General features: G+C 33.9%; 1 protein-coding gene across 2 annotated transcripts in view; it reads left to right on the plus strand.

The window, feature by feature from the left end:
- Positions 1-23,786, plus strand: part of LOC106878091 (diacylglycerol kinase zeta-like) — a 351,530-nt gene that overhangs the window by 169,603 nt on the left and 158,141 nt on the right. For both annotated transcript variants that reach the window (XM_089366299.1, XM_089366298.1), the window contains one exon: positions 12,351-12,407. In XM_089366299.1, coding sequence (XP_089222425.1) covers positions 12,351-12,407 — 57 coding nt within the window. The remainder of the gene's footprint in view (positions 1-12,350; positions 12,408-23,786) is intronic.

Genomic DNA, 23,786 nt, shown 5'->3' on the forward strand with positions numbered 1-23,786 from the left:
ACTCTCCAATATTTAGTTGTGTTCTTTTACATTCTCAGTTTAAATTTTGCCAATATTGCTTTTCCCCCCTTCTGGGGGTGAAATGGGCTCAATAAAATAAAGTACTAGTCCAATGTCAAGGACTTGTCTGTTCCCTCTTCCAAAACTTTGTGGTTATATAAGAAATCAATACTTTCCTGTATAAATCAAAACTGTTTTACCAAGCAAGTGTTAATTGAATTTCTACACGTTCACTCACAAGCATAGTTGTGTATGCATCAAATAGAATATTAGCAAAACGACAGATAATACTTAGCATTGATCTCTTTTGTAATTTTATTAGAATTAATTTCCATGAAGAATTGTTTTAAATAGTTATTTGCATTAGTGTTGATAGCTTTAAAGAATTAAATTTAACAATTTTCAATATAACTTGAATTGCATTTTTTCTTTTTTTGTTTTGCTTTTTAATGACGTGTGTCTAATATTAAATTTGGAATTTTTGCTTTTAAATGCTCAACAGACTGTGTAAAAAGAGTCTTATTTCAAATATTTTCTTTCACAGTTTGTGTGTGTTTCCTTTCATTTGTAAATATCCATGTCGGCATGGATTTTTCTTCTTGTCAAAATATCAATGCACAAACTTTCTTGATGATCTAAAGTACTTCTGTGGATAACCAAAATCGTATTAGATATCACATCTAATAAAAGGAAAAAAAAACCCAATTATATACACAAAAATATATTAATTCATATGAGAACAGCCATAGCTACATGATTAAGAAGTTTGTCTCACAACTATTGGTTGGTTTCAAGTTTAATTCCACAGCACAGTATCTTAGCCAAGTGTCTTCTGCTGCAGCCTCAGGTTGACCAATACCTTTATGGGTGGGATCAAATAAATTATAATGATCTCGATTATTGGGATCAGTTTGAGATCTAATTCCACTGTGAGTGCTATATTGTTTGTATGATGTGGAAAATATTCTATCAACATTGCCCAAAGGATTTTGGCATCAACTTCAAAATGCACTCTAAGCATGGTCCCTGCATCATCTGTTCTCTACCAGAATCATGTTCACATCACATCACAACACTAAGTCAGAACTATTTCACTTCAACTGGTCTTTTTCTCTTTGATGTCATGCCAAGACATAAGGGAAGAAGAAAAATAACCTCATAACATTCAAACGATTCCTAGACAAATACCTCCAATATATCCACGACAAACCACATATACCTGATGTTAACTTATCAGTTAATAAAAGCTGACAAAGTACACTCAGTTACAGAAATCAACAAAACTCCTGCTCTTCAAATTTTAGACCTTGTCTCTTATATTAAAAACAATTAAAAGGTTCAGGAAAATCATTAGAGTGATATTTCTTCTAAATGTTTAAGTTTTGTGTTCAAATCATGATGTGAACTTTGTCATTCATTTCTCCAGGGTGTTGATAAACTAAAACACTAATCAAATACTTAGGTCATTAGTATCAACTAACAGCCCTCAAATTGCTTGTCGTGTGCCCTAAATCCAAAACTTCACTGGGTAAAATGCTTAGTGGCATTTCTTCTGGCTCTTAACATTCTAAGTTCAAATACCATTGCGATCAACTTTAACTTTCTTTCTTTTAGGGATCAATAATATTAGGACCAGTCAAACACCAGGGTTGATGTAATTGACTTGCCCTGAAGACAAAATGCTTTGTATTCTGTGTTTATTTTGTCAACTCTTGAAGGATAAAAAAGGACTAGAAGCCTTCTAGTCTTTTTTTTATTTTTCAGGAGTCGACAAAATTAAAAATAAAAATTCAATAAAATATCGAGAATTTTCTGGATTCCTCCCTCAAATTCGAGGCCTTGTGTCTGCTAGAAACCAGCAACAATAGCAGCAGTGATATCTCTAACACTCTACTGAGAACAGTTTTTTTTTTTTGTGTTTTTGTCCACTCATATTCTATTTTCCAAGTTCTGTTAATCATCTCGCTTGCAGCTTTTCATTTAACTGTACTTAGTCCAGTCCATTGTAGAGTAAAAATAGAATATCTAAGTGATATCATTTGAAAGTAAAATTTGTTGACGGTCTCAGTCAACTAACTCATTGACATTGAAAACAATTTATTCACTAATTGAAATTTCCTTATTATCCATTTCAAAAGATTATTCTAATAATAAACTATAAATAAATAAATTAATTAATAATAATAATAATAATAATAATAATAATAATAATAATAATAATAATAATAATAATACACTGTAGTTTATGATCCCTCTTCCACTGTTTTATTTCCTCATCTATTCATTCCAAGATGTTTTTCATTTAACTTCTTTTACAGTCAGTGTATGTGACTGTATCAAAGACATTTTATAAAAAGAAAAATGTTGTTTTATGTCATATTTCAATTTTGTTTTTGGCACAAATTGTAGCAAATTAGATTCCTGTCAATGGACTGTTTTTTATTCATCTCTTGTATTTTGAAGGAAAATTTTGATTAACATACATCAGGAATAAGATTAAGCCATAGTTTATTATAAGGTTAAACCATAGCAACCTTCTGTGCCACCCTGAATCTCCCTGTCAACTACATTATGTGTATGGATGTCTTTGGAGTATTCAGCCACTTACATGTTAATTTCACGAGCAGGCTGTTCCATTATTGTAACCGACACTGTGCCAGTGGTTTTGTGTGTGTATTTTAGTGTGTAATTCTAGATACACTTAGTTTGACTAGCAAAACAGGATAGTCACAGCTAGCATGCCTTTTGATCTTAGGGCTTGCTTCATCAGAGAGTTTTGTCATGGCTACAATGATCATAAGTCTGTTTAATCAGAGCAGATCTACGTATAAAGTACAATTACAATCAATACACACAAAAGAACTTTGGAGGTGGCTTAATCTCTCAGATACACCACAAAGCAATATTAATAGTTGTTAGACTGAAGGAAATAATTAATAAAATACATTAATTCTGTTAACATTAACTTTGCTTAATAATTTACCGTATTTTCATATCATCATCATCATCATAATAATCATGCTGGTATGAGCTGAACAGCTTGACAGGATCCAATGAGTCTGAAGACTGCCTTGTGCTCCAGTGTCTGTTTTCACTTGGTTTCTATGGCTGGATACCCTTCCTAATGCCAACCACTCTACAGAGTGTACAGGGTGCCTTTTATGTGCCTCCAGCACAAGTGAGATTACCATTTGGCTTGAAAGATTAAGATTCCCTTTATCTGAGTAGGGATATTAAGAATTATACATCAGTACTTATTCTGCTCTACTCAGATGAATGTGCAAAGTTAAAGTAGTTCATACAAGAGCCATATTAAGTTCTAAAGTTTGATTTCGGTAAATCCTGATATCATATTTGAGATCCATTCTAGTTTGAATATTGCCATTGCTTGTTTGAACCTTTTTAGCCTCTAGAAATTTTCTTGGAAAGGAACCATTATTAGTTACAGTTGTGTCGAAATAATTATAGCTCTCTGTTGCTCCAATCCTTTCTCATATTATGTAGCAATAAAGGCATTTGTTATTCTAGACTCTCATTATCTTGCTCCACACTCCACTCAGCTGTAAATGGGTTCCAGCAATAGACAACAAGTTAAACCTGCAACGGACTGTTGTAATCTCAGTTACTTATATGCTATGAAAAGTGGGTTCAGCTCCCTCCAGCCATATGAGTCCTAGGGATCAAGACAAAAACCCAACTCTGAGTTTACTTTAAAATAACCACACTACAATACGTGGTGGAATGTTTGCCATGGAGATTGTTTGTTTTGATTTGATAATCATTATCATCATCAACAACAAGAACAACAAGGCAGCAAGCTGATAAAATTGGTGGAATGCCAGACAAAATGCTTGACTGCATTTCACCCACCTTTACATTCTGAGTTCAAGTTCCACTGAGATTCACTTTGTCTTTTACCCTTTTAGGTTCCATAAAATAAGTACCAGTTGTGCACTGAGGTCGATGTAATCAGCTTAACCCCTCCTCACCCCAAAATTGCTGGCCTTGTGCCAAAATTTGAAACCATCATCATCATCATCATCATTCTAATCTTATTTTTTTGTTGTTTTTGTTTGAAAGAAAAGAAGATATTCATCCAGTAAAGATTTAGTACATGAATGAATATTTTATCACACATATCTCTATTTACTGTGATATAGACTAAAAATAACTGGATTCCATAAATAGCAGTATTTTGTCTCAATTCATGAAAGAAAAACTACTGAAATGAAAGATCTTTCAATTTCTTTACATAATAAGTTTCTCTTGATTTACATTTATTTTCAAAAATGACAAAAACCATTTACTTTTTTTTTTCTTTTCTTTTGTCTTTCTTTTAATGTCTTACTTCATTTAAAAAGTGCTTTTATCATTTTATCACAAATCTTTTATTTCATAAACGGAATTACTCTTGGGTACGAAACTAAAAATAGAAAATTGATTTAAACATATGTATTTGATACTTATTAATATCAGTTACACAGATATATGTTTATACAGAAGATGTTTTTAACGTCTGTATTGTTATGTTACACATCAGGTTTTTCTGCTTTATAACATATTTGAAAATGATTTACCTAACTACAACCAGATTTTTATGAAAGCTTCTTTTTATTCCATTAAGAAATTAATTTTGAAGAGTAGCTATTTTTAGACAGATTAGCAGTATTAACTGAAAGCTATTTATTTATATTTTTGTTGTTAGTACAATGTTTTAGATAACAACATCTTTAGAACTGCATTTGTATAGTCAAGAACCTTTTACGTAATAGATAGTTCACATCTACATTATATTGCAAATGCTGAGCTTTTCATAAAACCAATTATTAATAATAAACAAATTGATGCATTTCACTAAAACTTGTTTTCTAAAATTCAATTGTTCATCTTCCACAAGATGCACATTGACACTCCACCCACCCATAGATTTTTCATTATATTTCTCATACAATGACATGCTATAAAATTGACTTATATCTTTCAAATGATATACAAAATAATTCCTACCACTTTGAAGAGTTACAGCGAATCAGTGATTAAGAGTTCAATCCTTTATCAAATACAAGAGAGAAGTTTCAGGTAATATTGCATCACGTTTTTTTTAGAGGGAAAGCCAGTTTAGTTTAGTTTAGTTTTTTTTTTCCTGTCTTATAGCCAAGAGGAAAGCAGTGCTTGTGACCCTTTACAGGGTTTCCAAGATTAGTGGGTAGAAGGGAGGTGGGTATTCCCAAACTGGGAAAACCTTTGCCTAAATTTCTGCAACAGGGTGGATTTTACAGAAGGCACTCAAAATGCCACCTGGTGGTGCTAAGTCTGGCAAGAAGTTGAGTATGCCACCCAAGTAGGCTATGGCAGGATTTGAACTCACAGCACAAACATCTGGGACAAATACTGCAAGCTATCCACTCAGACATTTTTACAATTTTGTTAATCCACTGCTATAAAGTGGTACTTTTTTTTAATCTACCACAAAACGATGAATAACAAAGTTGACCTTGGAACATTATGTGCAAAACATATCTTGGTATATTTCTTATTAAACCTTTTTAATAAAAATCAGAAACGAATCAATTATTTTGTGTTTTTCTCTGTTTGGATAACCCACTTCAAAGATATATTTAAAAATTCTCTCTAGATATGTTTTTGAAGAAAATGTCATCTTTAAAGGGCAAAGGTTTTTTTTTTTTTTTTTTCATGAAATAAAAATAGCAATTTATATTTTATTAAATGTTATCTTCAGCATATCAAGCCTTTCTATTTAGGGACATTCAACTTTTTATTCAATATTTAGAGACATTTCTCTCATTAAGGATTTATAAATAACCAATAATATTTCCACTCACTATGTATAAATACGCTTTGAAATAATGCAAATAGTTAATGAACAATGGCAAAGATAAAGGAGAACTTTATGAATTGAAATTAATCTGTTTCTTTTCTTTTATCTTAATAATTACAAATGTAATCTATTAAATTAATTTCAATTCATAAAGTTCTCCTTTGGTGTTGAGTCTGTTTTTTTACCTTTTTCTTTGGCATTTTGTTCTTTAGTTTCTTCAATGCAGCCACAACAAATGCCAGTTGGCAAATGGCTACCCTGCCAAATTTCCCTTTCAATACTCATCAGTAGGTTCCAGCAGCCAGTGCCAGCTAACTGTCACGTGACACAATCTAAGCTTCAGCTGACCAATGGAAAGGAAGGTTGCATAGTTTTCTCCCATGCCTTCTCTAGACCTACCTTTTCTGGGTACTTTTTTATGATACCAGTACTAGTAAGGTTGCCATACAACTTACAAGATTATCACTGGAAAACGTTTCAATAATATAAAACCTGACTGAGGTGAGTTTTGTTGGATAAAAACTTTGAAATTCTTTCTTGTTGTTTCGCCCTAGGTCATCTTTTAGTTAACCGACCAATATGCAAATATTTTCCTGCCATAACCAGCCAATCTATCATCAAACATAGTGTATAAAGTACCGTATTACTCAATATGTCCTTACTTTTCTAAGATGGTAGGCTTTGAAATGAAAGACATTTGGTTACTGTTTCTAGCAAGTCAGACAAACACATAGTTGGCACATTTGATGATTCAAAGTGAATACTTCTGTGTTAGACAATGAAAATATCCCATAAACCTTAATGATGATTTCATCGTCTTACAATCAATCAGGAATTAGCGTGTCTGGGGAAAACTATCCTAGTCTAATTTGTTGATTAGATATTAAATGTGTTATGACTTAATGAAGCGTTGATCACACAACTAACATCATGTCCTTCGCTTCATTCTCCTCCACAACACTGAAACAATGAAGTAATTATCAACAAGGGAATCACTTTGTGATCGCTTTATTTACTTGAGTAGCAATAAAGTCTCCTACAAATCACGTACTCTACCTAATGTAAAAAGAAAAGGACATATTAGATGGTATAGGCATGGTTGCGTGGTGATAAGTTTGCTTCTCAACCACATGGCTCTGGGTTCAGTCTCACTGCGTTGTCACCTTGGCCAAGGGTCTTCTACTGTAGCCTCGGGCCGACTAAATACCAGTTGAATACTGAGGTTGATGTAATCGACTAGTCCCACCCCTGACCCCACTTCCAACCCTGAAATTATTGACCTTGTGCCCAAATCTGAAGCCGTTTTCACTTTACTTTATTCCACTATTTAAACTTTACACACTTAGTACTTGCTGATGCGGACTGTTGCCAGTTTCCTCAGATTCTCTTATTAAAAAAAAAAAAATAGGTATCATATACTGACATAAAGGAGTTATTTGTTGGTTAGATAAGTGTGTATAATCTCTTCAAAAGAGTTCAAAAAGCAAACTTTTTTCCTCTTTTTTTACAAAAATCAATTTTTGCTACGTCAGCTAATTATGGAATATGAAGAATATTGTTTGTAACAAAAGATAAAATAATGTAACAAATCGACACTATATTGAGTTTCGGGTTGATATTTTTAGCGATATGGATTTGATTGTATGGTTTGATTGAAAATATCAGCCTGTCTTTATTAAAATTAATCTATAATCTTGTTTCACTTGCCAGATAGAACTGCTTTATTCATATTGATAATCCCTTCAGTAATGAAAAAAATACTTATACATTTCTTCCTATAAATGTTAAGTTTCAATATCTCGGAAAAAATTACTTAGTGTTTGTTTTAAGGGTAAAATAATACAAAAAAATTATTGGATGAACGTTGTAGAAACCAATCATGATTAGATCTGGGCTACTAGAAAACATTTTAACAGGAACTGAATAAATAATGACATGTTAGCTTGAAATCAGTGATTGATTATATTTCTCTGGCTTTCATAGGAGTTGGACGATAGACAAATAGGATCATAATCTCATTGGCTAAATGCACTAGCTTTCATTAATACTGCAAATATTTCTTTAAGGCAACTCAGGATGGTCGTGTGATAGGATGCTCAACAAATAACTTAAAAGAGTATGGTAGATAAGGCTAGAATGAATTTTGTATATTGCTTTAAATGATTTTGTGTGTTACTGCTTGCTAAAGATCATGTGTGTATGTGAGTGTACACACATGCATATATGTGTATGTATGTATAAATATACATACATATGTATATATGTCTGTATGTGTATATATATATATATATATATATATATATATATATATATATACATACATACATATGTATATATATGTGTGTATATACATATATGTATATATTTATACATAATAATATTAATATATATATATGTGTATATACCAGAGTAAGCACATAAATGCAAAACAAGGTGTAAAAAAGAGTACTCAAATACCAGAGGTAGAGTAATATGCTTTATTAAAAAGCAGCAAAAATATCACAAAACAGTTACTCAGAGTTTCACATTCCCATTCGTTACATTGATCCCAGTGCTCAGCTGGTGCTTATATTATTGACCCTGAAAGGATTAAAAGCAAAGTTGACCTTGGTAGAATTCGAACTCAGAATGTAAAAATGGATGAAATGACGCTAAGCATTTTGCTTGGCATGCTAACAATTCTGCCAGCCAACCACCTTACTTGAAAATTTAATATTAATTTTCTATATTTTACTGGTTTGTCAACATCTGGGCAATAACTGAAAATTTTTAAAGTTATGCAATCAATCAGATAAACATTCAAATATTTACTTGTCGGTTATTGACTTTTTGCCTTTTTTCTCTCAAGTACATTATTTTTTTTTTTTTTCATCATACACAATTTCAATAAAAAAGGTATATCAATAGACAATCATCAATAGACAATTGACTCAAATATCATACAACGTTGGCTACATCTTTCTTTCTTTCAAATGCTTTTAGTATTTGGTAATCATTTTTATTTTTGTTTATTTATTTTTTTTATCTTGAGTGTAATATATCCATCAATATAAGACCATATTACTCTGCTGCAGTGTATTTCAGCTTGAAAATATCCAAAGCTGTCATAGTTAATGCATATTAAAAGAGAAATTTTGACGTAGCTCTTCGTGTAATAGAGTTAAGGTTGATAAGTGTTGTGTAAGATTTCTGAAGAAGGAAATACAAATTATATAAATATAATGTTGTATGAGGAATCACAAGTTCAGATTAAGGTTTTTACTCTGACCTCTTTATTCTCACATAATTTGCCAATCTTTACAGAACTGAATAAAAGCAATTTACTAGAAGTGGTTTAAACATAAATGAACTAGATTCCTTCAACTAAATTTATTGTTGCTAAAACTGAAGTAGAAATTTGTAGACATCTGTATAGTTCTATTTAATGTGAAAGCAAACCAACAAAAGAACCTCTGTATGGTTGTTGCATGAGCTAAAAACAACAGCCAAATCACCCTTAAATTCTATCATTTTAGCAAAGGGGGAGACTTTCGCTAGTGTAAACCTAGACAACTCTAAAAATAGATGGAATTTTCATAGCTAGAATGCCTCTGATCATGGCTCTACTCAGTCCACATTGACCTTAGGCTAAACCACAACTTTATGTGGAAATATTTTATTGTCTATGTAAAGATTTTGTCTAAAGCTTATGGGATTAAGTGTAGAGGGGGAAAATCAAGTCCAGTGATTTTAATTTAGAACTTCAAAAGCTAGTGGCTATTGTCGGCGTATGGAATTAAAGATAAGAAAGGAAGTACCAGGAGATTAATGTACATTAATTCTTGCTGGTTAATACTTTGAAGAGTAGAATAGATTAAAAGGGAGTTACTATAAGATGCACTTCCACAAAAGGTGGTTTCTACTGAGTTTTTGATATGATCAAGTGTAATGAGATACTGTAATGGAGATAATACAGAGAGGCTGGTGTATCTACTGGATTTGTTTGATTATCCTATCGTGCCTGTGGGCCCAAAGACAAAAAGTTCTTCAAAGTAGAATAGGCAGAGTAAGAACACAACTCAATTAAGCCAGCAGCTGCATTCATTTATTGGTTATAGTCATTGGCCTGGCCATTCTGGTGCAACATCTTCATATATATTAACCACTCATATTGGCCTCACTAATTTTTTTTTTGCTCTTATTCTACTGACATGAGAGGCTAAATTGGCTTCTAAAAACATAAAGGGATGCATTTCAACATAATTTACACTGATAAACACACACACACATCTTAACCAGTCCTCACTTGTGAAAGAGTATGATGGCTTGGTAACATGTACCATGCATGCTAATTGTTTGTGGTACCTTTTTAGACATGAACAAATATAGGTAGCCTCTTGACTCTTCCACTCTTTGTCTCTGTGGCATGTCCGGGATGTGACAGCTGGTATGAAATAGAGTTGCACCAGCAAACACTTGGCTGGCACTCATATATATATAATTAAGTAAACTGGAGCAACTTGAAATGAAGTACCTTGGTCAAGGGCACAACACACACTCTGAACCCAGAATTGAACACCTGGCTGTATGACCCTCTAACTACTAGGCCACTGGGGATTTCTGTATTGGTTCCTTCTACCAAAATTTCACTCACAAGGTTGTGATACTGCACCACGACCTCTTCCTGTGTCAACACAGACAATAAACAACCAGAAGCTAGGATAGAAGACACTTAGCCAATGTACCATTTAGTGGGATTGAAACTGATAGCATGGGATTGAAACAAAGCAGGAAACTTCTTCACTACATAATTTTACCTGCACCTCATCATCTTCATCATGACTTTTTAAGATAAATTGTGTCAGCTCATATATATATATATCTCAGTTATTACATATTACATGAATAATGAAAATTTTACAACTCCGAAAAAAAATATATATATATATATATATATTTTTTTTTTAGAATAATATAAAAAGAAAAAAACGTCATCGAATGTTTTGAACCATGCTGCTTTCTTCTAGAATGTCTGTGAACCTGGTTCTTTGAATACTTATGTTTTGTTTTGTTTATTTGATTGTGTGTTCATTATTTTTATTTTTAACATATTAGGTAATGATGTTTTACATATTCTTTATTTTGGCTCACTTCCTTCATTGGTTTCAGAACTGTGAAATAACAAGTCAGACAGAATTTTTCTTTCTTTTTCTCTTTTTTGTTTCATTTCATTGCATTTTCTTTTCATTCATAACTGATCGTTTAGATTCATTGCTGATGGATTTTGAAGGCAGGAAGGGGTGTTTGCTGAACTGATTGATTTCATTGCTTTACTGAAATATCTTTTTTTGTTTTTTTTATAACTATATTCAATAATTTTGCTTCACATCTCACCCTGCTATTCCTCCCTCCCTCTCTCTCTCTCTCTCTCTCTCTCTCTCTCTCTCTCTCTCTCTCTCGCACACTTTCTCTCTCCCTCTTTCTCTCTCAGACAGCCTCTATGCATCACAGCTCAACCTGTTATAATTATCAGCCTAAGACCACCACCACCACCATCCCCAAAATGGATGCATTGGACAAAATAGTTAGGTTACAGGAGTGGCTCTGTGGTTAAGAAGTTTGCTTCACAACCATGTCATTTTGAGTTCAGTCCCACTGCACAACATTTGGGAAAAGGCCTTCTTCTACAACTCCAGCTCAACCAAAGCCTTGTGATTGGATTTCGTGAGCAGAAACTGTAGAAGTCTATTGTATATATGTATGTGTGTGTGTGTGTGTGTAAGTGCTTGTACTCCCCCAATTCTTGACAACCAGTGTTGGTTTGCTTATGTCCTTGTAACTGGGCAGTTCAACAAAAAAAAAAAAATGTCTGATAGAATAAGTATCAGACTTTAAAATTAAGTACTAGGATCAATTTGTTTGAATTAACCCTTTAAGGCAGTTCTCCAGCATACCTTCAGTAAAGTGAGTATGGTCTGACCATTAAGAAAAGATTGTTCTTAAGAAAATTCAGCAAACGCCAGAACCATGTGGTTGGGAAGCAAGCTTCTTACCACACAGACACATGAATATAGAAAACATATTTTTGAAGCTACAGTATTGAACAGTTAATTAATTTTCTTCCTTACTTAATTCAATGTTTCATTGACTTAGTATTTAATTGAATACAATAATAATTGAAATATCAGAAAATCAAGTTAGAGTTTCTATATTGAGAACAACTGTGATTTCACTTCATTTCATTTCATAAGTTCAAAATATAAGTTCTAACACCCACGAGAAAGGCATCAATGTTCATCAATCTCGCTTCCCCCTTCTGTATAAATTCAAGGCTTTATTTTATGACGTCTTCTTTATTACAGCGACAAAAGCTTTTATTTATTAAATTATTTATTTATAATTTTCTCTTTATTTCTTGAAAACAATATGATTTAGGTCAGAATCTATGATTTTCCTTTTTCTTTTAATATTTTCATGATTGCAGTGTGTGTAATATAAATTTAATGTTTTATTTTATTTGTTTTTCTTTCAGAAAAATATGCGATGCAAGCCGACTTTTAGGGAAGCTGGCGTTCGAAACTATCGAGAGGTAATTAAAATTTAATTAAATTTTCCATCACAGTTTTAATTTGTTCAAGGATTTTGGGCAAACTTGATTGAAATTTAATAACCATATTTGTAACACTTGACTGTGAAAGTCAATGAAGTAATAAAAGAATATGCTTTGATTTTTCTCAGAAAGGCATGCAGGTATAGCCATGTCATTACCAAATTCCTTTTGCAGTCCTTTGTGTTTGGAATGGTGCATCACTATTTACATGCATCTCTAACTATAAACACACAGTTGTACATGTATGTGTGTGAGTGTGTATGTAAGTAGGTGTATGTGTGTGTCTTTCATTTTATACTGCTTTTCTTTCATACTACACCATTTTTAAAATTCCATTTTACTTATTTTAGTCATTGGGCTGCAGCCATGCTGGAGCAACACTTTTAAGGGTGTAGTTGATCAAACTGACTCCAGTAATCGTATTTTTTATTCTGCCAGTTTCTTTTATCAGAACCGTTAAGTTACAGAAACATAAACAAACCATCACCTGTTGTCAACAGTGGTGTAGGATAAACACAACGACATGCATGTAGAGGCATACATATATGATGGGCTTCTTTCAGTTTCCATCTGCCAAATCCACTCACAAGGACTTGATTGGCCCTGGGCTATATTAGAAGACACAGTGGGAATGATTATTAAATAGATTTATCTTTTACATGTTTTAGTCATAATACTGTGGCCATGCTGGGACACTGCCTTGAAGAATTTTTAGCAGAATGAACTATCCCCAGCATTTTTCTTTTTTTTTTTTTGTAAGTCTGGTACATAATCTGTTGGTCCCTTTTGCAAAACAAGTTAGTCACAGGGACGTAAACACACCAACACCAGTTGTTGAGCAATGGTGGGGGGGACAAATACAGACACAATGACACACACACACACACATGCACATACACAGATATATATATATATATATATATATATATATATATATATATATATATATATATGGTGGTTGTCTACTCCTTAAACAGAGTTTGACCACCTCCTGCACCTACACCTTAGCCCTTTCATGGCGTCTGATGTGGCTTTTTAAACCAGACAGTGTTTTGAAAAAACACCCACACAGATTGCACCTCTGATTTGCACTACCAATACCTGCAAGTAAGTTCTGCTCATTGTGGATCCTAACATGTCTTTTAAGACCCCCATTGGATTTGCAAACCCTCTGGCACACACCACATTCAAACGTGTGCACAGACATATAATCAGAATAGCTGGATGAGGTTTGTTTTCCATGGGTTCGCAGGTGAGATTTGAGGCCAGCCAAGGACAGACATGGTCTGTCACAGACTGTGCACACAAAAAGGTCCTTGTCATTCACCTTCTCAGTCTTTACATTTTTCCTTAAATGTCTCTTGAGCCCTGCTTGCATCATCCTGGCCTCTTCAAATGCTTTCACTCCACTCCACACCCTTGTTCGCCATCCAACTCGATCTGAAGCGAGGACTTCTATATCTTTTGGAGCCATTCCAATTGACTTCATAGCAGTCCTTATGCCATCCTTAAACCTTTTTTTAGGTTTATGCCGATAACGTTTCCCCTCTGCAAGCTCACCATAAAACAGCTGTTTCAGCATGCGTTCATCTGCCATTCGAACAATATGGCCACACCATCTCAATTGGTTCCTCAAAATCATGGCTTTAATTGAGGGGATGCCTGCAGATGCAAGGATATCTGTGTTTGGAGTATATATATATATATATATATATATATATATATATATATATATATATATAGGAAAATGAAAAATAATAATAAGGCAGAATGCTAAACTGGAAGCATATTTTAATAAAGATTTCTAACAAATTTTCAAGAAGAGGGAGAATGAAAATGTTTTTTACGAAGAAGTACAAAATGAAGAAAATAATATATAAAAAAAATATATATAAAAAAATAAACATACCAATACATTATATTGTCTTTGAGCTTTTAAAGTTCAGTGGTAATCCATGTAGATAATGGTTGGAAAAATATGGATACATGAGAATTGAGAATTGTGTTAGGTTTAAAAAAAGGGTTAAAAGTTTGTGTTAAGCAAGAAGTGTGGTGTCAAAACAGGAAGTGTGTGTAAGGGGAGACAAAGATTTGTCTCCCCTTACACACACTCTCTGTTTTGACACCACACTTCGAGCTTAACACAAACTTTTAGCTCCTTTTCACTTTTTTTAAACCTAACACAACTCCCAATTTTCATGCATCCTTATTTTTCCAACCATTATCTACATGGATTACCATTGAACTTTAAAAGCTCAAAGACAATACAATGTATTGGTATGTTTATTTTTTTATATATTATTTTCTTCATTTTGTACTTCTTTGTAAAAAACATTTTCATTCTCCCTCTTCTTGAAAATTTGCTAGAAATTTTTATTAAAATATGCTTCCAGTTTAGCATTCTGCCTTATTATTATTCTTCATTTTCCTATTATTTCTCCACGTGCGGTTAACACAACCCTACTATTTACTGACTTATATATATATATACATATATTGGGATTCTTTCAGTTTCTGTCTACCAAATCCACCCACAGGCCTGAGATTATAGTAGAAGACATTTGCCCAGGGTACCACGCAGACTGAACCCTGAACCACATGGTTGGGAAGTAAGCTTCTTAGCGCACAGCCAGTGTGTGCTAAATTTCAAGTTGATTATCACCAAAGTAAAATGATGTTACATTCTTGCATTTGGCTGTTTGTGTCTTTATCATTGCGTGCATATATGAGTGTTTGTGTATACACTTATCTCTGCGTGTGTGCGTGTGTTTTGGTCTCCTTGATAAGAGCTGATGGAGACAGTGGAGACAACTGTGATAACTATAATGATTCCTTCAGTTTATTTAGATAAATTATTTTTCATGTTTATTTTCTTGCTTTCTTATATTGTTTAACCCAAACTTTATATATAAATTAGGTGAATGTAAATTTACATTCTAACATTAATGGCAGTGTGCATATGTGTGTGTGTATTTCAGAGTAAATCGTAGTATTTTCATTGGTTGAAGAAACATTGACGTAAAACCAGTTTTGCTTCCTGGTTGTTTCACACCTGCCCTGCACAAAAGAATGATTCTGGGGGTATCATATATTTCATTAGTCATATGGCCTATCTATAAGAACCTATATCATATTATTTGCATTACTCTCTTTCTCTCTCTTTCTCTCTTTACATCTCCCTCCCTCTCTCTCTCTCTCTTTTTCTCACCCACCTCTCATTATTAGGACTATATATGAAACTGTATCAAACCATTTTTGTACTGCCAGGCATCTCATTTTCTGGTCACTTGTATTGTCACCCATCATTTACACCTTCCTTTGTCCATCATTTCCCCCTTCTCTTATTTTTGTCCTAATAACACTGTCTCTACCATCATACTCTGACTTTTTTTCTTTTATCACCTCTCTCTCTCTCTCTCTCTCTTCTTCTTCTCCTCCTCAATCTCATCTGAGAAAACGTAGACGTCTTGAGGTACCGAATACTCTCTACATTTACAGTGTACAAGGCTTTGTATGAAAGCAGGGGCTACCAATAAAAACTGATTCAGACTGTGACGACCTGTCCAACTCATACCAGTACGGAAAGCAGATGATGATGAGGAAGATTAAGATACACACACACACGTGTGTGTGTGTGTGTGTGTGTGTGTGTGTGTGTGGCCATTGCTACGTTTATGTTAATTATGTTGTTTCTTTTATGCCGAAATATGACTTTACAATTCAATAGAAACCAATAGAGTAAATTCCAGGCTGACAGTCATATTGAAGTTGATATGATCAACCAAGGACATTGAAGTAGTGCTCCAGTGTGGCCACAACCCAATGAATGAAACCAGAGTGAAAGAGTAAAAGAGACAAGGGTTGTCTTATGGAAATAGAGAATATAAGTATGATCACAGTTTGGAATTATGGTGTTGAGGATGTAATGTTGTGAATGTGGATGGGAAAAAATGAGATTCAGGTCAAACTTGGAGATATAATTTATCCACCTACATGTCACATTGACTTTAGAAAACTAATTAGCTGATTAGTTTCTGATTAAGTGGAGCAGATAATTAATGACTTATGACTGTTTAAGAAGAAATATAAGTGAAGACCTGTATGAAAAAAAGGTGAAAAGGTGATGAGCAGTTATCGAAAAATTATCTAAATTGGAATTTACTGTTCACACCAATGAGAGAATGAACGAGTCAAATAGTCAACTGAAATAAAATATTGAAGTTAAAAGATATTTTTGGTTAAGGGTTAAATTTTGTAGACAGGTCAACATTCTAACTAGATATGATAGATAGTAGACATATGTTTCACTATTCCAAGAATGGTTTTTTTTTATCCATGATGCAAGCAGCCACTCTAGTATAAGTGGTATGATAAAATACATTCAGTACATGGTTGATGGTGAGAAAGGCATCCAATTGTGAAAAAAGAAAATGAAAGAAAAACAGGTCAAAAAACAAGATGTTCTTGTTAGCAATGTTTTTTTTTTTCTTTTTCTCTCTGTTGTTGTGACAAAGGATGATGACAAGCGTTGATATGCAGATATCAAATGATGATGATGATGATGATGATATAAACAATCTGCTGCAACTTGAAAAAAAAAAAAAACCCCAAAATAGTCATGAAAAAAATAGACACAGTCATTAATTATACAGATCAGTTGATAGAATTGGAGTTATGAGCTAGAAATCTGAGAATCTAGTGTTTCAAATATGCTATTGATGTGTACTGATGACCGAAGACAAACTGGAAAAAATGTTTAGCAAAGTAAAGCATTTTGTGATTTTTTTGCTTAAGCCCAAGACCTCCTATACTTATACGAGAAATAAAAGAAGAAAGTTTTGGTGTCCATAAAATTCTCTGTTTATTATGAACATGTGTGAAATTGCTTCAACTATCAAATGAAATTGTTTTTGACTTTCTAAGCATGGTTCTTTCTGTGTTTTATTCAAAAGCAGTAATGGGGAACCGTTTTTTCCCTTATTATCCATAATCTTCTTCCTCCACAATTTCTGCCAACTTGGATCTCCTAACACTTCTTTTTCCATCTCTTATAATCCAAGTGTGGAGGTGCAATGGCCCAGTGGTTAGGGCAGTGGACTCACGGTCATAGGATCACGGTTTCGATTCCCAGACCAGGTATTGTGAGTGTTTATTGAGCGAAAACACCTAAAGCTTCACAAGGCTCCAGCAGGGGTGGTAGCAAACCCTGCTGTATTCTTTCACCACAACTTTCTCTCACTCTTTCTTCCTGTTTCTGTTGTACCTGTATTTCAAAGGGCCAGCCCTGTCACACTCTGTGTCACACTGAATCTCCCCGAGAACTATGTTAAGTGTTCACGTGTCTGTGGAGTGCTCAGCCACTTGCACATTAATTTCACAAGCAGGCTGTTCTGTTGATCGGATCAACTGGAACCCTCATCGTCGTAATCGATGAAGTGCCACATGCATTATATGTCTATACCAATGAAATCATCTCTCAATAACTATTAACGCTGTACCACAATGCAAATCACTGGACATAAGGACAAGGAACTGCAACTCCCATGTTTATGCTGTGTCAATTGCCCTATGTCTACCGTGTCTACCATTAGATCTCACACATTAGACAACGAAGGAGGGAATCTATTTGAATCCACTCACTCTGCTAGAAATAGCAGCAAAATCTCTCTCTCAAATCACATAGCCAATACTTTTTCAAAATAAAGTACAAAATAGATATGTTGTCTACAAAATAAGACAAAGGTAGGATTGTCATTGTTAGACACCTTCACGCCTCAGTCAACTGCAGGTTGACCTGGGGTTTAAAAGAAAAGCAAGAATAAACCGGACAATGAAGAGAAATGCAATTTGCTCAGACTGCTAAGTCAGTGTGCAGTGTGAACTTATCATGGTTACAGTATAGTATAATAACTGAACCTGTGGATCATTTAGTCATTTCACTAAATGCCAAAAGCTTTCTCATATAAAACCAACTGGGAATGTACAATAACAACAATGTTAACAGTTTTAAACTATAGACTAATGGTGTTTTCTTTTACATAAGTGTTAAAAACACCACTGTAGTTAAAGGGTTTTATTCAGTAGAGAAATGACGTTTCACAGTTATTTTTTTTCAGCTTGAATAACCAATTATTTTGCAGGTAAATGTTTTCTCTGTGCATCATAGAAATATTGAATTATCCCATCCTGGTTACAGTCTCTGCACAAATGAAAGTTCACTTCAGTTGTTGACTTGGGTTACTCAGGTGATTTAACTGGTGTTTGTTGTAAGGTCAAAGAGGTTAATGTATTTTTAAATAACTAGAAGTTTGGCAATTCCTGTTCTGGCTAAACAATATGGAATCCATCAAATGTGGGAAATTTGCGTCTCAGAAATTCAATTTGAAATAAATTGAGAGAATCAAAAATGACCACAAAATGGAAATTAATTTTCTATGAATTTACAAGAATTCACCAATGCGAAATTGGTAAATTATGCATTTCTATATTTAGATTGATATATAAACCTGTGAATGAATTCTTTCTGAAGAATTATTAAGTTGATCACCTATGGATGTTTAGAAGTTTTGAAACTTGTTACAGGCAAAGAATGTTACAGACATTCACCCTCTGGATTTTCCCTACCCTTTTCATTTCTACGTTTGTTGACCTGCAGCAATTTAAATGGAACATTCCAGGGATCAACCTCACAAGTCTCAAAGACCCTACAAAGGTCATATGCAAACCCCTTTCCTCCACTCTAAGCAAGTAATACTAAATTTATAGGCATGACTGTGTGATAAGAAGTTTGCTTCCCAGTCACAATGTTCTGGGTTCAGTCCCACTGTATGGCACCTTGGGCTGACCAATGACTTCTGAGTGGATTTGATTGACAAAAACTGAAAGAAGCCCATTGTGTGTGTGTGTTTATCCCCCAGCCAATGCTTCACAGCCAGTGTTAGTGTATTTACATTCCCATAACTTAACAGTTTGGCAAGAGACCAATAGAATAAGCACCAGGTTTAAGAAAAAAAAGAAGTATTGGTGTCAATTCGTTTGACTACAATTTCTTCAAGGTGGTGCCCCAGCATGGCTGCATTTTAATTTCCGAAACAAGGGCGGGATAAAAAAAAAGCCATCTTCTTCATTCCCTGTAAGTGATATTTATAGAATTTAACAAGGAATTTTTCAGAAATGGAAAGCTTTGTCCTCTGTCTTTTCGAAGTTGTCCACCATACTTTTATTTTTGCCATAAATAATAGATAGATGGAAACTGCCTGATATTTCTGACTAAAGAAAGACAACAGACTTAGCTTTCAGCCAGAACCCTCCTATATATGATAGCAAATGTTCAACAAAAGTCCCCAGGTTTACAATTTTCACGTATTTAAACAAGTGTGTGAGAGAACAGTTTCAGTATATTCTCGTACATCTCAGATACAATTAGCTGGCCAGGACATACCCTAAACTAGCAGTACCTCCTGACAGTCCTGCCACACTGAAGAATTTAAGAAATTAAATATCTAACTATTTGAGATGAATGGTTGTTATTAAGATTTATTAGCATCACTTTACGATATTATGTAGGCAGTTTAAGTGTCTGGTAAGTTTCTGAGACCAGTTTAGTTGTATAAAACTTTTACGTATGGAAGTTTTAACTCTTGTAACGACACACATATATACATTAGTTGCTGCATATATCTCCTGTAATTATGTTTAATTTCATAGGAAAAATAAGCACACATATATTTACGATAACTCTCTTATCTGAAGCAATGCAACAATTATACATATTACTAATGTAATCTAAAATTCAATTAATTTCCAATATCATTTTCAAGAAATTTTGGCAATGATTAATGATGTTTCGTTAATATATCGAAGTGTTTCCACTCAATATATTGAACATCTGATGTTATACAGATCCTTCGATCAAATTATATGTGTAAAGATACTTGCTTTCGTCTGATTTTAAACATCAATGCTTTCTTTATTTGCTGTAGCTTGTCGTAAGTAATATTATGCTTTGAATATTAAGTACTTGAGATTGTTGAAAGACAATAGACTTTTATACTCTGTTGTACAAGGTCTGTACATGCAGAGTGCAAAATTACAGCTGTGACACAATTGTACTATTTTACGAGTTTCAAGTAGTGAGCTGGTAGAATCGTTAGCACATTAGGCAAAATACTTAGTGGCCCGTCCTTTGTCTGTACATTCTGAGTTCAAATTCTGTTGAGGTTGACTTTGCCTTTCATCTTTATAAGGTCGATAAAATAAGTACCAGTTGAACACTGGGGTCGATGTAATTAACCCTACTGCCTCCCCCCAAAATACTGGCATTGTGCCAACATTTCAAAACAATATTTTATGGGTTTGCTGTGAGTCTTAAAATTCCTCACATATATTTTTTTATCGCTGCTGTGTTCGGAGTTCAATTTCCGCCAAGGTCAACTTTGCCTTTCATCCTTTGGGGGTCGATAAATTAAGTACCAATGAAACACTGGGGTTGATGTAATCGACTAGTGCTCGCCCCCATGCAGCTTCTTTTTAAGATAATAAAATGTAAGTTTGAGGGAGTTTGGACTGTTGTTTCAAGCAACTTGACTGACTCTGATAGTGAATGCTATTAACGTTGTTGTTGTTGTTATAGATTTCATCAAACTCAAGATCCATTTTTTTTTCCCCAGTTTTTTCTGTGCTCATGTACTTTACTTGAATGGAAGCCAATTCTGCATATATCTGCCATATAAAATTTACTTCAGAATTGATTGAAGTGTTATTCTTCTTTGGCAGTTTAGAAGAGATTTAAAGAATATTCATGAGGTTAGACTCACAGACTGGCTTAACTCTTTTATCACTTCAGACTGGCAGCCAACTTCAGGGGGCTGTAATCTTGTCAGCACTAGAAACCAAAATATCATCTGAGTTATTTTTAATGTCAAGATAATTGTGATTAGTAGAGATTCAGAACTTTTCTGACAATTTTTTATATTTATTTATTTTTCTCAGTGGTTTGATGATTTTTATATTTTGGGCAGCATACTTCAAGGTTTATGGTAGGTACATGTGATGAGATGAGAGAGAAAATTATTTTTAAAGTATTGAATAAATCTCTTAGTAATTTGATTCCAAAGCCGTGTTAGTCCTGTACTGAAATAGTTCACTTAAAAGTATTCATGTCTGTCAATTTTACACCACCACCGATGGACCAGATTCCAGGTGTATTCCCTTCTTTATTCTCTACTGGTTTCAGGCACCTGATGCAGTTATGCTGTGGCACTTCCTTGTATAGGGAATCTGTACACCCCCGTGATTGGCTAAGTGAACTCTACCAGTTAGTATAAATGAGCATGCGCAGAACAGTCTGAGAAGAGTGTCATATGTGCAGTCATATATTGTACAGGTCGTAGGAATTATTGAATAAAGATATTGGGGAATCCTTGTTGGATATACACAGTTGGAGAGTAATAAGAGAGCACAGGAATGTTTAATATTATAACAGTTCAGATATAACAGTGACAACATCATATCACTTCCAAAACATGATTTTGGGTTAAGTTCTGCCATGTGGTCCCTTGGGGTACTTTGAACAAGTGTCTTTTATTACAGCTTTGGGTTGACAAAACTTTTGGGAGTGGATTCGTTTGGTGGAAACTGAAAAAAGCCCATCGTATATATGCGTGCATGTGTTTGGTTGTTTCTTTGTTTTGACATTGTGTGATAATTGAAAGCAGGCATCATCATCATCATCCTCATACAAGCAGTGTCATTCATTCCTAATCTTCCATAAAACCATAGTCTTTGGAACTTCTGCCATTCTTGGAAACAGGTGAAGGTTGGTGACAGGAAGGGCATTGAACTTGGAAAATCTGTTTCAACAAATTCTATTTGACCCATGCAAGCATGAAGAAACGGACATCAAAATGAGGGTAATGATATCAACCTCTGTCGTTATTTCAGTTTGATACTTATTGCAATTATCTCTGTTCATTGAGCTGCTAAATTACCTTTTTAATATAAAGGGAGAGGCAGCATGACACATCAGTCCACATGCACACAGCATTTGATGGGTTTCTGCGCAGTTCTGTGTTACAAGTTCCATTCTCAAGGCATTGCCAATACATGATAATTGTAGAAGGCGCTTACAATTCTATGCAGTAGGATTGAACTCAGAACCACAGAGTTGCAAAGTAACATTCTTAATGACACAGCCTTTACCTGTGCCTTCTCCAAATTTCTTTTGTCTCCTCACAAAAAGCATTATTGGCAGAGATTCACAACATGAAACTGAGAATCTGCCAAAAATCATGAGAAACAACAATTCCTTGTGTAGCAGCATTGTGAGATGATCTCAACTGTGACCACTTGAAGAGGAAGTTTTATGGCTGCTATGTCTAGAAGCCTATTCAACCACATAAAAGCTCCCTGTTTCCCTTGGTAATTTATTATAATATAATATAGAAATGGAGTTTATTGCTGAAAGTAATTTCAGTATTTTCCAGCATTTGGTTTGTTCCTTTCATATCTGTCATCTGACACAATTGAAAGTGCAACCCTGCTGTGGTCGATGTTTATCTCAAAGACAAACCTGATTTAACACATTTATGATCAATGGCATTCAAACTGCTGCCATCCCAGGTATTTTTTTGTTTTTCTTTCATTAATCCATCTCCATCTACAACATCTGGTATGTCCTTTCTTTTATTGTAAAGACTGTGGGGTGTAATATGGCTGCTATTTTTAGCAGTTTGAGCAACCATGTAGACGTTCATTGATTGTTGTTGTAGAAACTGCTGCTGTTGCTCAAACTACTGTTCTGAAGTTACAAATGATTGAACAACTCAATATAAGAAAAATAAAAGTTATATATGAGTTTAATTCAAATCAGCTTCTAAAAGAAACATCAATAAACCAGCATCTATTGGGAAAAGCTATCGATAAGCAATGGTCTATGGAATGATTAAAAGCTATATTGCAGTATAATGATGAAAATTTCAAAAGCACCGATCATAGCAATATTAACACCATAATAAAGTCTTCTGACTTATGTTATTAATATTATTTTCCTGCTATTGGATTCTTAGACTAGATTTAACAACATATAACTTTTACTTCACTGATCTTCACTTTAAATGTTACCTGTCACTAAGCAGTTTCTCACACTTGTTGATTTTTAAGACTCATTTATTATAGTTAATTGTATCTCTTGACGCACTTCCTTTTCTTAAACCTAATACTTATATTTACTATGCTCTATCACTTAGCTTCACCTTTTTGCATACCAAACCCACCCAAGACAGCTACTGGTTACATGATACAAGCTTCCTGTTTTAAAGTGATCTAAATTAAAACCGTCCATCAAAATTCCATGCTAAC

The sequence above is a fragment of the Octopus bimaculoides genome, chromosome 18 (assembly GCF_046866305.1).
Source record: "Octopus bimaculoides isolate indiv1 chromosome 18, ASM4686630v1, whole genome shotgun sequence".
NCBI lineage: Eukaryota > Metazoa > Mollusca > Cephalopoda > Octopoda > Octopodidae > Octopus > Octopus bimaculoides.